Source organism: Dinoponera quadriceps, unplaced genomic scaffold (genome assembly GCF_001313825.1).
Source record: "Dinoponera quadriceps isolate SergipeBrazil2010 unplaced genomic scaffold, ASM131382v1 scaffold946, whole genome shotgun sequence".
NCBI classification, from domain to species: domain Eukaryota; kingdom Metazoa; phylum Arthropoda; class Insecta; order Hymenoptera; family Formicidae; genus Dinoponera; species Dinoponera quadriceps.
The window spans coordinates 417,250-431,388 of NW_014555069.1; the positions used below are offsets into that span (position 1 = coordinate 417,250).

A 14,139-nucleotide genomic window follows, 5' to 3' on the forward strand; every position below is an offset into this window, starting at 1 on the left:
TTCCTATACCTTTTACCAATATATTTTTATAATTATATTAATAATTACATATCTAATAACTTTATATTTGCGCAAGTGCTGTTTTACGAATTTGTGAATATGCAATACATCTTCAGATTGTTGCAAATATATCAGACTCCATTTATATATATATATATATATATATATATATATATACATATATATAATATTATATTAAATATATATTTCACGATATATATATATATAGTTCCATTTCTTAGGCATAGTGACATTGAAAACACCATCTTTTTGCAGGCATTGTAAGCAATAAAAAAATTTGAGAGACACATCATTATGTTCTCTGCGAAGAGTTTTATTCTGAGAATTTTTCTTTTGAATTTTCATTGGATACACATTATCTTAAAAAGTTATAAGGTAATATCTGATGAAATGATATACAGTCAATAAAAAGGCTTTATGCCAATATAAATATGCACACGAAAAGCATTTTTTGTGAACATCAGTAGACAACATCTGCATTTGGCTATAATATTTGATTAGTTAATATAAGTATATATGAATAAAAGTATATACAAAGAATATGTTCGATTTGGACGTTTACGTGCTATAAATGTTTATTACGCTTTAAGCGCTTAAATCTTTCGCAGACCAGCGCGATGTGAACATCCAATGAGAATACTACTTTTCCAGAAGAGCTGCACGCTCACTGGATATCGCGCGTCACGTGCGCATATCGCATCGCGCTGGCTGCGAGAGCCATAAGTTGGTGACGCATGGTGATTGTTTTCGTGCTGAATTACTTTTCAGTTACGAATGTACTACGCAAGAAGTATTTATATGTATGTACATTTTATGTTTTATATATTAATATAAAACATTTTTCACATATATTTCATATTCTATAATTGACAAGAAATGAATGACGAAGATGTGAAGCGTCCCGACGAAGAAGAGAGTGAATTTGGCTTTGAAACCGAGCACGTGGCATTGAAAGGTAACACGGATTATTGCGCATTTCTAAAAACGATTGTTACTCTCGAGGCCCAAAGGACTCGAGCTATAGAAGATTTGGACAAGCTACTGTCTGTGAAAACCAAAGCGTTGAAGGACCCGATATTGTTCGTGGCACAATTGCAAAATGGTGATCTCCCAGAGTTACCTGGTCCACAGAAGATTGCAGAGATTCCTTATGTTGATTGGCCGAAATATAACATATCAATACCAGATGTACGTATGAGACCACAAACTCGACATGGAAATGTATTGCCTCAGATTCATATAAAAAATGAACAAGAAGATGGAAAGGTATATCATTATTATATAACTATAAATTTAATAGTTAGTATAATTATATCTGCTTATGTTAACAAAATAAAAAATTATGTTAACAAAAATCCCTTCTTTGAGATTCTAGTCCGTGGTCGTGCTTTCGATGAATCCAAGCCTGAAACTTTCAATCAGTTATGGACAAATGAGGAGCAAAAGCGACTCGAAGAACTTTTAGTAGAATATCCACAAGAAGAAATAGAAATGAAACGTTGGACCAAGATAGCCAAAGCATTAGGTAAATTAAAATTAATTATGAGTTATAATTAATAAGTTATAAGTTATAATTAATTAATAATTGCCTTATAAGTGCAATACTAAGTCCATATTTCTGGATTTTTCTAGGAAATCGAACACCTAAGCAGGTATCTAGTAGAGTTCAAAAATACTTCATTAAACTTTCAAGGGCAGGATTGCCGATACCAGGAAGAGGGCCTAAAGTCAAAATAGATATCAAGAAAGGCTTAACCCATAAGCGCAACAGTAACTTTTTATGGAAACGGTCAACATTTTTCCCACATCAAGATATTTCTTGTGGTATATCTGATGAAAATAAAGAACAGCCTGTTGCAGAAGAGTTTGTAAGTATTTAAAAAATATATTTTTATACATATAAAAATCAAGTAATGTTTAAAACCCCAGAGTAATCACTATGACTGTCCTTGATGACAATGTCAGAAGCAAGAATGCCAAGATTTTTTGCATTATACTTGCAAATAAAAACATACCCACAAAATAATATTTGTGATCGATTCAGCACACTTGTAAAATTGGAACATTTTTCTTTTACTCGAACAATCAATAAATAGTCGTGAAATTAATTTGACATGGAATCTTCTTTTCCTTTTATGATTTTGTCAATGTTATGACTACTTATTGACTGTTCGAGTAAGTATTCGTCCAAGTTTACAAGTTTGCTGAATCGATCACAAATGTCATTTTGTAGATACATTTTTATCTTTGAGAGTATAACTCAACAAATTTTAGCATGTTTTTTTCGCTCCTGACGTCATTAAACAAGGACAATCATAGTGACTACTCCAGATTCTTAATGTTATTACCTTCAGGAGGAAGATACAATAAATGAAGGAATGAATGACAACCCTGAGTTAAGGCAAATAGAGTTATTGCGTCAAGTAAAGATTGAAAAGGAACAAGATTCTTCAACATACAAAAATATTGGATTTAAGGTATATATAATCTTTTTTACTAACCCGATATGTGTATATATAAATGATTTAATTTATCAATATTCTTTCTACAGTGTACAATATGTGATGATGAACCTATAAAGGGTACTAGGTGGCAATGTGCAGAATGTAGTGATACTGTTCTATGTGGCGATTGTGCAGTAACACAATTAGAAGAAGTAAATCCCATGCACAATCCATATCACAAATTACTTCCTATAAAACCACCGTGTACTAGAAGTTATGATCTTGATTATCTGCCACAATGTTTTAACAATTCTTACAACTATCTCGATCCAAACTTCCTACCTGAATAGCCCACGCATTTTATCTTATTAAATATACATTGAATAAATGTATATGAGAATAGGAATGACGAGTAAAAAATGATCATATAAATAACTTAAATAAGTAAAAATTTATTGTATTTATTATATTGTAATAATGCTAAATTAATTTATTATATTGTAATAATGCTAATGTAATTGATCATTTGAAGTTAGTGGTTGCATACTTCAAACGAATTTTTGTTTGAAATTGATCGAACGTTCCATTTTTCAGGCCATCACGTATGGCAGCGAAGAATGTGAGATAATAATGAATGTTGTGTCTGAAATTGAGATTAATTTTGAACGATTGTATAAAATTTGAACTGAATTATGATATAAATACGTACATCATTAGAAGTACTGAGCCAAGCATTTCCCGAGTATGTTGTAAATGATGAAGATATGCTCTTGTATGATTTCGACATGTAAGACACGCACATTTCATACAAATCGGAGAAAAGTCTTCTTTGTACCTGGAGAAAGAAAATATATATGAAAGCATGAATAACACAAACGTTACATCGGTTTTATCATATTTCATATTACCTCTTATTTGTTACTGATATTACACATTGATTTTCGCAAGAATCGTCATCACACATGAAAACCAAAGCCTGCGATTGTTCGCTAATTATATAAGGATAAGACGAGTCGAATATATCTACTCCTAGTTCAATCAGGTCTAGCACTGTAGCTGGATTCCAACAACCCATCGACGCTCTTATTTTATCAGCAGGCAGTAAGTTCTACAAAGCATTATAGTATCACTCACAAAATTTTCTTTTAACTTTCTTTAAACAATTTCTATACTTTGGTCATTATTACACTTACGGTAGTATGTTGCACTACATGTTTAATTAATTTAGATGAGATATTCTGCACACTTGGTCCATTGTTGTGTAGCCCATCTATTATGAATCCTGTTAGAGGCATGTTTTTCAAATGATCGATAGATTCCTTTCTAGCTTCTAAATTATAGCCACCCTGTACTGCACCTAATATTCCTGTCGACTTCAACATGCCTGAGTCTTGATGTATACTTAGACACTGCTCCAGTAAAATCTTGCTACGATCAACAGCATTGGACACTCGTTTTGCGCTGCTGTTGATGTTTGTATCTCCATCGCATAGGGCAACATAGAGATCTGGTTTGAAAGTTTGTACAAGTTCCATATATTTTTTGGCTGTAAGGCGAGATCTTCCTGTTCTGGGCCAAATTGAGATGGAATCCAGTTGCTGGAAACCAGAGTTAGTAGTGTCTGCGGGATCATGTATTGATAACAAGTTGAGGTAGTCCTGAAACAAATGAAAATTGTTCAATGGTCAATAATATAGTAAGCTATTGTGCATTGACATCTCAATTAATATTTATATTAACATCATACCTTCATGCCAACAAAGTCAGCGAAAGAAATATTAAGTTCTTTAATACTATCTGCCATTAATATAGTAGAGGAGAGTGAGACTGATAACAATTGCTGCTCCGAAGTAACCATTTTAAATACATCTTTTGTTAAATGTGGCACACTGCCACCCTAAAAATCATTTCGATGTGAGAAAAAGAAAAATATATAGGGTGAGGTTTAATATAACTACTAATTTCTTAAAATTACAAAATTTTAAGTAATTTAATGTGAAATTTTTATGTTTCCGTCTAAAGTCAAATTAACATCGCTATTTTATAAACTTCTTGTTATTCTACCATATGCATCTGTATGAAACCTTTTTATATAAATTATCCTTTCCCGAGATATCTGTAATTATCGTATAAAATGTCTTACTTTTGGCAATTATGATTTATTCATTTTATACCTTTGTGTAAGTAAGAAGCAGAGGTGTTTCGAAGGAAAGATTAGGGAACCTTTCAAATCCACTTAGTATACCGATTCGTGCAGCACAACATACTACCGATTCAGTGAAAAATGTCACTTTCATCATAAATTAATTGATCTGATTGGGTTTGATTTTTTATTTATGGATAAATACGCAGTGAATTACACTCTTTATTCACGCTGAAAATCAGACATAATCACTAAAACATTGTTGTACCAGAGAGAAACCTGAAAGCGGCCGTGCCGGTGTTCTTATTGATATCATTTTACGCGATTGTTTGATACGCCATCTACATCCACTTTTATGTTGGAACTATTTCGCTGCATTCACTTTCTGGCACCGTCGATAATATTTTCATTTGATGCGCGTCCATGCTACGCCCACAATTTCCATAGATAAGAAACACGGTACTATGTAAGGACTTATATTTCGTTCAACATGCGCGTATCATTCTTCTCTCTTTACATATTGGTATAAACATATTGTATATGTATACATATGAAATATCACTCACAATAAAAATAGAAAATTACATTTTATAATAATAATTAATTTACACGGATGTGAAATAAAACGATCGCAACAGAGTGAAATGATGTATCATATCATCATATTACTTTATATATTATACAAAATTGTTCGAAATTGTAAAATAACGTGGTGTAATAAAATAAATTATATTAAAGTGAGACTATACAAAAATTAATTAAATTACCCATATAGCACCGATTGTTGCAGAAAGCTTTCAGAAATATTTCAAAAGCATTTCAACCTTTCACATTTCATGTGCAACATTTTTGAAAGAATTCTACAATATGTGATGGGCGTCGCAAATGCTGCCACGTCACACTTTTTATTAATATACTCCTAATGCCCATTGTAGACTACGCTTTAGAGTCCAGTTAATCCCGATCTACAATAGGTATAGTAAATTTTAAGCCATAAGAAATTGACCAACCACAGTCAAATTATAGGGGAAAAATTTATTATGATTAGTCAATTTCTTACGGTTTAAAACTTTAGTACCTACTGTAGATCAGGATTAAGCGCTCTGTAGTTATACAACAATGAATACACTTTAACCAATTCATGCCCATGTAGGTCCTTTTGATTCCATTATTTATGTTGATATTTTATCACAAGGTTAATAGAGTTTATGAAAATGGTTAGTGATAAGAAAATTCCTATGATCTGATTTACAACGTAATAAAAAGTTCAAAATAAAATATTAAAACTTAGTATCACTTGCTATAATGTATCTTGCAACTTTTTGAAATCAAAATTTATGAAAAATAGATTTGATTAAGTGTGATCTGATGTAAAATCAAATTTTCAATGCAAATAATACACAAATCTATCTTAAATTTAATGTAAGTTGACAATTATAATTAAAATATTTTTTATACAATAAATTCCCTTTTTTTTTATCAAAAAACGCATGTGTGTGTATATATATTTAAACATTTTTATATAATACCTAGGCTCATACACAACTTGGTTCTTTCTTACGTCGTGTTTAGACGACAAAAATGTTTGTGTTTTTATAACTCAAACATCGCGATGTGAACGTTTAATATCGCGAAATAATTTTTTGTTGCATTCATTTGTTTCTTTTTATTCGTCTTTACTATTTTCGGGACAAAACATTGTTATAGATTGTGGAAGTAACCTAATTTGAATTGGCTTCAAATCGTATTCTTCATGGTCGATGTAAAACGTCCGATTTTTGTCCTTCTGAAATAAAATCAATAAAATTTCTAAGATTCGTTATTAAGGTTCGGCTATTCCGGGCAGTTAGACTGGTTTTGTGACGTCATAGGCGAGAAATAATATACGTATACATATAGTAAGTTTTTTACGGCGTATAATTTTATATTTTAGTTCCTCGTTTTCCTCCTGGAAAACATAATAGTAATCTTGAAACCTGTAAAATATGCGGCAATCTGAGATGCCTGAGATCCAATATATATATATATTGTGTAGAATTACAAAATAATTCTTGAAAAAACGGATCATTTTTCAGCCATTTCAACTGTCATTGCCGCCAGAATTACCACTTTCGATATACTTATCCCTTGTCCACAATCTTGCTTTAAGACATAAGCAATAAGCAAATTGACCAACCAATTAACGACCGTAGTTGGTCAATTTGATTACTGGATGGATCCTCATCTTTCATTGTGTATTCAAAATATATGCTTGAATGTGGCACTTTTAGTAATATTGTATTTTAGTTATATAATATTTCTAATATTTCATAAAAAAAATTGCTTACTTGTTTGGGATATAATTCAATGTATTTTGCATCCAATACTGGATTTACCGGCGGCTCGTCATATTTTTCCTGTTTCCATCCTTCCTTTACAAATGAAATGTAGCCAACATTATCTGGACCTACATGTAAAATTCCGTACATTTGGAATTTTATTATGAACCACATTTCAAATATTTAAACGTTGAATGATTATCTCTTTGATTTTATTTTTACCTAGAGAAACTTCTAACGAAGGTACCGATCTGCTATTTACATTTTCTGTTTTTATGTGTAATTCGGTTGTCGAAATGGACAATTCATGGAAAATAGCACAATCTTCGTTTATCACTTTACTATAATCGATGTGATTATCTGAAATACAGATCTTAATTATTTAATTCCTGTAAAATACTAGTTAAAATCACATGCATAGACAAAATGTTATTAAATTATTTGGTACATTTTTTAAAATTCTGATATGACAAACTTAATTTTCTTCTTAAAGAGTTTATTCACATATTTCATAATAATATTCTGTATGTAAATAATTCGTTATTCAAGAAATTTTTATACCAGATATAAACTGTCGTGTCTTTGGTAAAAATGCATGCCACCATCTCCTGTTCGAATTTGCAGATTGATCAGAAAATATTTCTTTGGAATAACAGTGGGAACATCCTTTGCAAGGATTGGTGTACTTCAGTGTCATATTACATTTCCAATTTAGGTCCGATTTGTAACCATTGAACACATAAGCTGCGTATCTATTCGTATGCACGAAAGCAGATGAAAAGAATGGATAAAGAGTGTATATGGCGTAGAGGAAGCCTTCTATTGATGCAATAAAAAATTTACTTGCGCAAGTAACTCCAGTACCAATACTTGTCGATGCGTGCGTGCGTGTCGCTCCATGCTCCCCATTTGATGCCTCCCACGGCATAAATCGGTTTTATAGGTTTCTCTGAATCGTCCTTGAATTAAAATATGGAGAAACTTCATTTTATCGTAACTTAATCTGCACATTTAAATAAATGGGAAACAATGATGGTACGTACTTCTAGTACCTTGATCTCAAGTGCGTCTATTAATTTAAGTTTATTCTTTACTATTGCCATTGTCGCATCAATAATATGACGTATATCAGATAAGTCTGTGTATTCTCGAAAAAATCTACTCGCAATTGTGTTTGTGTTTCCCAATGGCAGAATGCCGATAGGGCACTGCTTAACAGATTGTAAATTACCCTCATACTTTCTTATTAAGCCAGTGACTACATCTGATAAAGTGCCATCTCCACCAGCTACAATAATAGCATCCATGGGTGTTTCTAAATTGATTATGGTATTACGCGCATGACTGCCAGATTGTATATCTATGATGGTTACTGCGATACCAGCCAAGTGTAACAAAGGCACACAGTATTTATCAAACAGCTTCTTTGCTTTCCTAAAAAAGAATTAAAAATAATTATTCAACAAAAGTTTTATTCTGTTGGTGTAAAAACTCTTACATACCTTTTCTTAGCTGCTGGATTTAGAATAACAGCTACATGACGAGGTTTAACATTTGTAGGACAAGGTGCATCTCCATACCTTGCTGCTTCTTTGCAATACTGTTGCATTAATTGTTCTGTTCTAAAAATGTATTATATCCAGTTATGCAAAGTAATTGCACAATAGGTATAATTTCATGGTTGCATTTTCATCGTGTGAAAAAAGAAATAACGTAGAATAATTTTCGATATTTTTATTTCACAATAATTGTTTAGATCTCGATAATTTCTATAATTAGATTTGAGGTTATGTTTCCCATGGTTTCTTACTCGTATACTTCTTTGCCATATAAAATTCCATACGAAAAAGCTGCAGTTCCGAACAACGATTTCTTCCAATTATTTCGTATTGTTCTCAGCAGAGTTAATGCTTTAGCCATTGCAGTTTAAGATTTTTATTCGAAAAAGTTAAATCACGTTACTTAGTAAGCGGAGTCTACAATAAGAATTTAAGCTCTAAGCCTTAAGAAATTGACCAATCAGAGTCGAATGTGAGGCAAATAATCGACTGTGATTGTCAACCACCAGCGAGTTCTGATTGGCTGCTGCTTTACTACTCCCTCTTTTTCTATCAAGCTGTGAATTTTCCCTAATGGTGTAGAGGTGATATATTCTTTAAGTTGCCTATAACCATATTGAGGAAGAGAGAGAGAAAGAGAGAGAGAGAGAAAATTAATTGTAAACATTCAAGATATAGATTTTCAATGCTGGCAATGAATATTGGAACTCTTTCACGTAAAGCCGAACATTTCCGAGTCACTTTGCAGGAATTAACCAAAGCCTGTGTCTTCCCGAACGCGCTCATAATCGTATGAACTTCAGAATCAGACTCCTGTGTTGCGTTCCAAAAACCTACACGATGGGTAGGGTAGCAATAATTAACCAAACATGAAAGTTATTTGCTCTTTTTGTCCTGATTGGTCATTTATATCCTACTCACTCGTCGAGTGGGGTTTTGGAACGCAGCCCTAGAAATCAATTGTGTATCTCAAAACGAAATGAGAATTATAAGTGAGCAAATTCATTAGGTGTTAACCAATAAAATTATAAATATTTTAGTAAATATTTTAGTAATATTAGTAAATTCACATACTCTTATCATGTTTATATCGTTGTCGTTTTGAGATACACAATCGATCCCCAGAATTGACGCTTTCAGAAGCTGCGTTCATTAGAGAAAACATCTTTACAACTGTATAAAATTCATGAATCTAATTGGTGTATGCTCTTAAGCGGGGTCTCAATGAGAATTTTAGCTCTAAACCTTAAGAAATCGACCAATCACAATTGGTTATTCTTCTATAATTTGATTATGATTGATCAATTTATTAATGCTCAGAGTTTAAAGCACCTATTGTAGGCCAGAATTTAGATTCAAACATGATTAAGAGCATACACCAATTAGATTCACGAATTTTACTGCAGTAAAGTAGCTTTCTCTGCTGAACACAGCCAATTCAATTCTGTGCCCAATCTATATGTTGCCACAGTTCGAGGTGGTCGCTGCTGAGACAGATTCGTGTATCGTCTTCTCGAGGTGCATGACGTAACGAAGTCGCCTGGCGCAGTATTTCTTAGTGGCCATTTTGTTTTCGACTACTACTGGCTGATTAAGGTATTACACATACAAATAATTAGCGTTAAAACTTTAGGCGGTCCAGCGAGACGTTCAACGAGGCGGCCAGGTCCGCTTGCGCGGAGCAAATAGAAGGGTAGTTGCCATCCCGATAATAGATCTCGAGGAAGGTCGTAGAGACGGCTCACATTTTCTTCTATCCTTCTACCCCTCATGTTTTTCGCATCACCTTAAGGTTTAAATCTAAGATTCCTCCTGAAATCTCGGAGGAACCTCACTGTTGCTCCTCAATCACTTAATTCTAGTCTGAAACCTTGAACAAACTGTCATCCTTTTATCCCCCATCACCCCTCTGTTTTCTCGGGAATCCAGGAATTCTCGAAATGGACTGGCGACACGCATAGGGTTCGATTATAGCAATAGAAGTGTAAGCTCCAAATTCTTTATTAATCAATGATCTTAATCGTTATAGTTTTTAAATACTTGTATTTACCACACTATGATGTAACGGATGATGAGTGCGAAGGAAAATCGTTTTATTTCCTGGTCTCCCCTCTTGGGATGTCCCTTCGTACCTCGAGGCAAACTGCCAAATTGTGCGATCACCATGCTGTGTCTCTTTATTACTTGGTAACTATATATACTATGTAATCAATTGTAGCTTGGTGATCGCAAGTGAGGCTATATCACTAAATGCGAAGCATCCTCTCTTTCTCTTGCTGTCTCTGTCTCATCTTATTTCTACTCGAGCTATTTGACTACGTTATGTTCTCTCGCTCTAAGTCCATCTGTCTCTCTCGCGAATGCACACTTGAAAAAAAGAAATGAAAGAAAAAAAGAAAAAATCCAAGTCAGAGATGAAGGCGTGACGATCCGAAATGAGCTATGTACTCATGGAAGGCAGTTTCTATCCTTATAGGTGTGTCCGTGTGCGTCCGTTCATCAGTACGGCCCAGCGCAGTGCAATGGACTCAAAGCGGTACGAACGCAGCGGCAGGTCGAATACCGAATCGCCACCTGCTCCACCCTCGCCCCCCATGTATAGCACAGGTTACAACACGTCACAGCATGATGGCCACAAGAGCAGAGGCAACTCACGGCGCACACCCTCGCCTAGCACGGACTATCACCGGAGCAGTAGATCTTCGCGGAACGACTCACCGCCTCAGGAACGACGTAGACGCCGTCGCAGCGGCTCCAAGTCGTCGCCGATACGCTCACATAGACGGTCGCGGTCATGTGACAAAGACAGAGACCGGGATCGCGACCGTGACAGAGAGAGGTCTCGCAAGTATTCCAGAAGGGATAGGTCACGATCGAGATCACGTGGAAGGTCTCGCTCAAGGGACAAAAGGCGTAGCCGCAGCCGTAATCGCAGTAGGGACCGGCACAGATATAGAGAAAGCCGCAGACACCACACTAGAGCACCGTCGTATGAGTCGGATGCGTTGGAAGATCATAGTGAGAGTACAGGCACGATAATGCATCAGGCAGCTATGGTCGTCCCGCAGCCGAATGCTTTCAAGAACGACGGTAGTTTTATGGAGATGTTCAAGAAGATGCAGGAGCAAATGCAACCGACCGTGCAGAAACCTACCACTTCGGTGCTAGAAGAGAAATCCGTGGTGCCGCCGCCGTTGATGGTGGGTAAGAGGAGAGGTGGTAGGATCCTAAAGACTGGCATGGTGGCAAAGCCGAAGGCAGAACAGACAGTGGAGCAGCCGAAGGACGCGTGGTCATTGTACATGGCGGAAGTGAAGAAGTATCGCGAAGTCTGCTGCCAGGAAGAGGACAACACGCGACCGTTGGTCAAATAGCTCGCGAACGTCCCATTTAATTTCTTCTTTACGCACTTCAACTCGTTACTTTTTCTTCTACTACTTCTAAGATACCTATAGCTAATTTAATTATCGTTAATTATTAAGATATTGTGTAAAGAAATGCTACTCTCGGACATATCTTTTGTTCGTTTCGTTTCGCCGTGAACCTCACGTTTATTCTTGTAAAGTACAACAAGATTGTAACGATTCGAACGAGAGAAAGGGGGGGGGGGGACGNGAGAGAGAGAGAGAGAGAAAGAGAGAGAGAGAGAGAGATACATAAAAGGATAAAAGTGCCGGGAGAAGCAAATTCATTTTGTGATATAGTGTCGTGTGTGCTTTGAGAGACGAAAGGACGAGAGCGAAGGACGAACCATAGAATTTACCTTTACAAACGTATTCTAGAGGGGAGAAAGGAGTGATGCGGTTAGACGCGAGAATTGCGCTGAGATTTAGAAATTAAGTAATTTATCACTTGTTAAGCAGTGCCCTATAACATCGCAAACATGAAGTTCAAGCCGTCGGAAGCCTTGGAGGAACAGTTCGATAGCGTACCCTTCGATCCCAGATTCCCCACCCAGAACCAGACCAGGTAAGAATTCAAACTATTTATAAGTCGATCAATAATCAACAATTACCGTCAGTAACGATTTCAATTTTATCAAGAATGAAAAGATAATGAACTTGAGGAAAGGAATATAATTTGGATATAGATGTGTAGAAAGTAAGAAATCGGCTATTGATGAATCTACTTCTTGAACGTATATTTAAATGTTATGTTCGAGAATCGTCATTGAACGTTTCGTTCGTACTTTATACTGAATGGCATGCCTGCCCGTTATAATAATTATTACTTGCATACGCTGCATCATATACGCCGTACTATTGCAACTAGAATTATGCGATTTTCAATTTTATGCGTATATGTCAAGACTGAAATCATGCCATTTTCGACCTAGGGAATGGTATAGCACACATGACGCTGACTGAAGATTTTCAATCTTACGTATATAAGCATGTCGAAAATCGTATACATAATTTAATTAGTAATAGCCAAACATACATGACGCTGTGACAGTTGTAATACATTTAATACTTGAGGCTTTCACAGTGTAGAATATTTGTTTTGCCTTCCAGGTTGTGGAATCGTGTTTTTTGTCGAATTCTTTTTAACAATTTGACAAGAAAAAAATAGGTCTAATCCAGAAGCCAAAACAGTCATATTTTTTTCTTTAAAATTATAAACTTAAAAAATTATATTCATATTACGTAAAAGAGAATCATCTCGCCCCGTACACATGTTACGGCCAATGTCAAAAGCACGATAAAATCGTGATATAGCTGGCCATTTCTAGATTTAGTCAATCAAATTGGACCAATGCCCGGCAAAAATGTGGATAAAGATTTCGGACTTCGGCCAGCTAGTTCTGATATATTCTAAAATTGGCTTGAACTTCTCGTAGTTCGAAGTATTATAACGTCATTGTAGTTTTTTTTATTACAGTGAGGAAGGCTTCGGTCGTAACATACACATCTGTTCTCTATAGTCGCATTTGCATTGTCTTAAGATGAAGTATATATTTAACACTTGGTGAAAGAAAATAGAAAAATATAAGATAACAGGAAGACTTGTTCAGAAAGTGAAGCTAAAGAAAACATATTTTGCAAAAATCATACATCCATAATAATATATAATATATATCCATAATAAAGTACATAGAAAAGAAAGAGAGAATAATGGTTTCTTCATTAACTTCATCTCGATTTAGAGATCGTGCAAATATAGTCATTGTCGTTTTTTTATTCAAGGCCCAAGAGCATTCAAGAGAACACTACTAATCGCGTCTAATGACCTGTAGATATTGTTACCAGAGCTACTTAGACTTCCACCGATGCAAGAAGAAGCACAGCGAGGAATACGATGCCTGCCAATATTTTAAGAAGATCTACACGTCGTTATGTCCAATCGCCTGGGTAGACAAATGGGATGAGCAGGTCGAGGCTGGTTGCTTCGCTGGTCGCATCTAGGTTTCCTAGCACGGCCAATACATTGGTACCGTCAACGGCATCTAGTGTGTATCATCTTAGTGAATTCTTCAAACGTTGTCGAACAGGTCTCTAATTATCAGTGTCATTTCCTGTTTGTAAAATAACTCATACCTAAATAAATGAATGACACTTCTATGATCTCTTATCTCCTTCGCTGTGATTAGAATTCCCCTCCGTACAGATCGATGCGATCGCGTCTGTGTGCGAATGCGCACAGAGCTTCATTGA

At 35.1% G+C, this 14,139-nt stretch overlaps 5 protein-coding genes across 8 annotated transcripts; 3 read left to right on the forward strand and 2 right to left on the reverse strand.

Annotated features, from left to right (window-relative positions):
* Positions 1 to 469: 469 nt before the first annotated feature.
* Positions 470 to 2,909, forward strand: LOC106742938 (ZZ-type zinc finger-containing protein 3). Of its 2 annotated transcripts, XM_014616309.1 has the most exons (6): positions 470 to 821; positions 896 to 1,287; positions 1,390 to 1,546; positions 1,654 to 1,889; positions 2,376 to 2,498; positions 2,573 to 2,909. In XM_014616309.1, exons 2-6 carry the CDS (start codon positions 898 to 900, stop codon positions 2,813 to 2,815), a joined length of 1,149 nt encoding a protein of 382 aa, XP_014471795.1. In that variant the 5' UTR covers positions 470 to 821; positions 896 to 897; the 3' UTR covers positions 2,816 to 2,909. The 2 variants fall into 2 exon arrangements, with proteins under 2 accessions (XP_014471795.1, XP_014471794.1); XM_014616308.1 differs by having other exon boundaries at positions 471 to 1,287.
* A 54-nt stretch (positions 2,910 to 2,963) lies between these two features.
* LOC106742937 (queuine tRNA-ribosyltransferase subunit QTRTD1 homolog) lies at positions 2,964 to 4,945 on the reverse strand. Of its 3 annotated transcripts, none has more exons than XM_014616307.1 (7): positions 4,640 to 4,945; positions 4,213 to 4,362; positions 3,823 to 4,123; positions 3,659 to 3,735; positions 3,374 to 3,573; positions 3,175 to 3,300; positions 2,964 to 3,108 (listed from the first exon to the last, which is right to left on the reverse strand). In XM_014616307.1, the coding sequence occupies exons 1-7, from the start codon at positions 4,763 to 4,765 to the stop codon at positions 2,988 to 2,990; spliced, it is 1,101 nt and encodes a 366-aa protein (XP_014471793.1). In that variant the 5' UTR covers positions 4,766 to 4,945; the 3' UTR covers positions 2,964 to 2,987. The 3 variants fall into 3 exon arrangements, with proteins under 3 accessions (XP_014471793.1, XP_014471792.1, XP_014471791.1); XM_014616306.1 differs by having other exon boundaries at positions 3,659 to 3,747; XM_014616305.1 differs by having other exon boundaries at positions 3,659 to 4,123; positions 4,640 to 4,943.
* Positions 4,946 to 6,259: 1,314 nt separating this feature from the next.
* On the reverse strand, positions 6,260 to 8,946 carry LOC106742942 (acylglycerol kinase, mitochondrial). The gene is made up of 8 exons (XM_014616316.1): positions 8,737 to 8,946; positions 8,429 to 8,548; positions 7,970 to 8,360; positions 7,770 to 7,885; positions 7,488 to 7,678; positions 7,149 to 7,286; positions 6,936 to 7,054; positions 6,260 to 6,394 (listed from the first exon to the last, which is right to left on the reverse strand). The coding sequence occupies exons 1-8, from the start codon at positions 8,844 to 8,846 to the stop codon at positions 6,275 to 6,277; spliced, it is 1,305 nt and encodes a 434-aa protein (XP_014471802.1). The 5' UTR covers positions 8,847 to 8,946; the 3' UTR covers positions 6,260 to 6,274.
* A 1,018-nt stretch (positions 8,947 to 9,964) lies between these two features.
* On the forward strand, positions 9,965 to 14,044 carry LOC106742950 (cytochrome c oxidase subunit 6B2-like). Its single transcript, XM_014616327.1, has 3 exons — positions 9,965 to 10,081; positions 12,346 to 12,454; positions 13,722 to 14,044. Exons 2-3 carry the CDS (start codon positions 12,369 to 12,371, stop codon positions 13,888 to 13,890), a joined length of 255 nt encoding a protein of 84 aa, XP_014471813.1. The 5' UTR covers positions 9,965 to 10,081; positions 12,346 to 12,368; the 3' UTR covers positions 13,891 to 14,044.
* LOC106742944 (arginine/serine-rich coiled-coil protein 2-like) lies at positions 10,088 to 12,092 on the forward strand. Its single transcript, XM_014616318.1, has one exon. The coding sequence runs from the start codon at positions 10,921 to 10,923 to the stop codon at positions 11,857 to 11,859; it is 939 nt and encodes a 312-aa protein (XP_014471804.1). The 5' UTR covers positions 10,088 to 10,920; the 3' UTR covers positions 11,860 to 12,092.
* Positions 14,045 to 14,139: the final 95 nt, after the last annotated feature.

Coding starts and splice junctions, on each gene's coding strand:
- LOC106742937 (XM_014616305.1), bottom strand. CDS start 4,765: ATGATGAAAGTGACATTTTTCACTGAATCGGTAGTATGTTGTGCTGCA. Junction 4,124..4,212: donor CTGACTTTGTTGGCATGAAG/GTATGATGTTAA, acceptor CATTTGTTTCAG/GACTACCTCAACTTGTTATC. Junction 3,109..3,174: donor GGCTCAGTACTTCTAATGAT/GTACGTATTTAT, acceptor TCTCAATTTCAG/ACACAACATTCATTATTATC.
- LOC106742942 (XM_014616316.1), bottom strand. CDS start 8,846: ATGGCTAAAGCATTAACTCTGCTGAGAACAATACGAAATAATTGGAAG. Junction 7,055..7,148: donor TTCGTTAGAAGTTTCTCTAG/GTAAAAATAAAA, acceptor TTTTACATGTAG/GTCCAGATAATGTTGGCTAC. Junction 6,395..6,935: donor TTGAATTATATCCCAAACAA/GTAAGCAATTTT, acceptor ATTTTATTTCAG/AAGGACAAAAATCGGACGTT.
- LOC106742950 (XM_014616327.1), top strand. CDS start 12,369: ATGAAGTTCAAGCCGTCGGAAGCCTTGGAGGAACAGTTCGATAGCGTA. Junction 12,455..13,721: donor CCCACCCAGAACCAGACCAG/GTAAGAATTCAA, acceptor AATGACCTGTAG/ATATTGTTACCAGAGCTACT.
- LOC106742938 (XM_014616309.1), top strand. CDS start 898: ATGAATGACGAAGATGTGAAGCGTCCCGACGAAGAAGAGAGTGAATTT. Junction 1,288..1,389: donor ATGAACAAGAAGATGGAAAG/GTATATCATTAT, acceptor CCCTTCTTTGAG/ATTCTAGTCCGTGGTCGTGC. Junction 1,890..2,375: donor AGCCTGTTGCAGAAGAGTTT/GTAAGTATTTAA, acceptor TATTACCTTCAG/GAGGAAGATACAATAAATGA.
- LOC106742944 (XM_014616318.1), top strand. CDS start 10,921: ATGAGCTATGTACTCATGGAAGGCAGTTTCTATCCTTATAGGTGTGTC.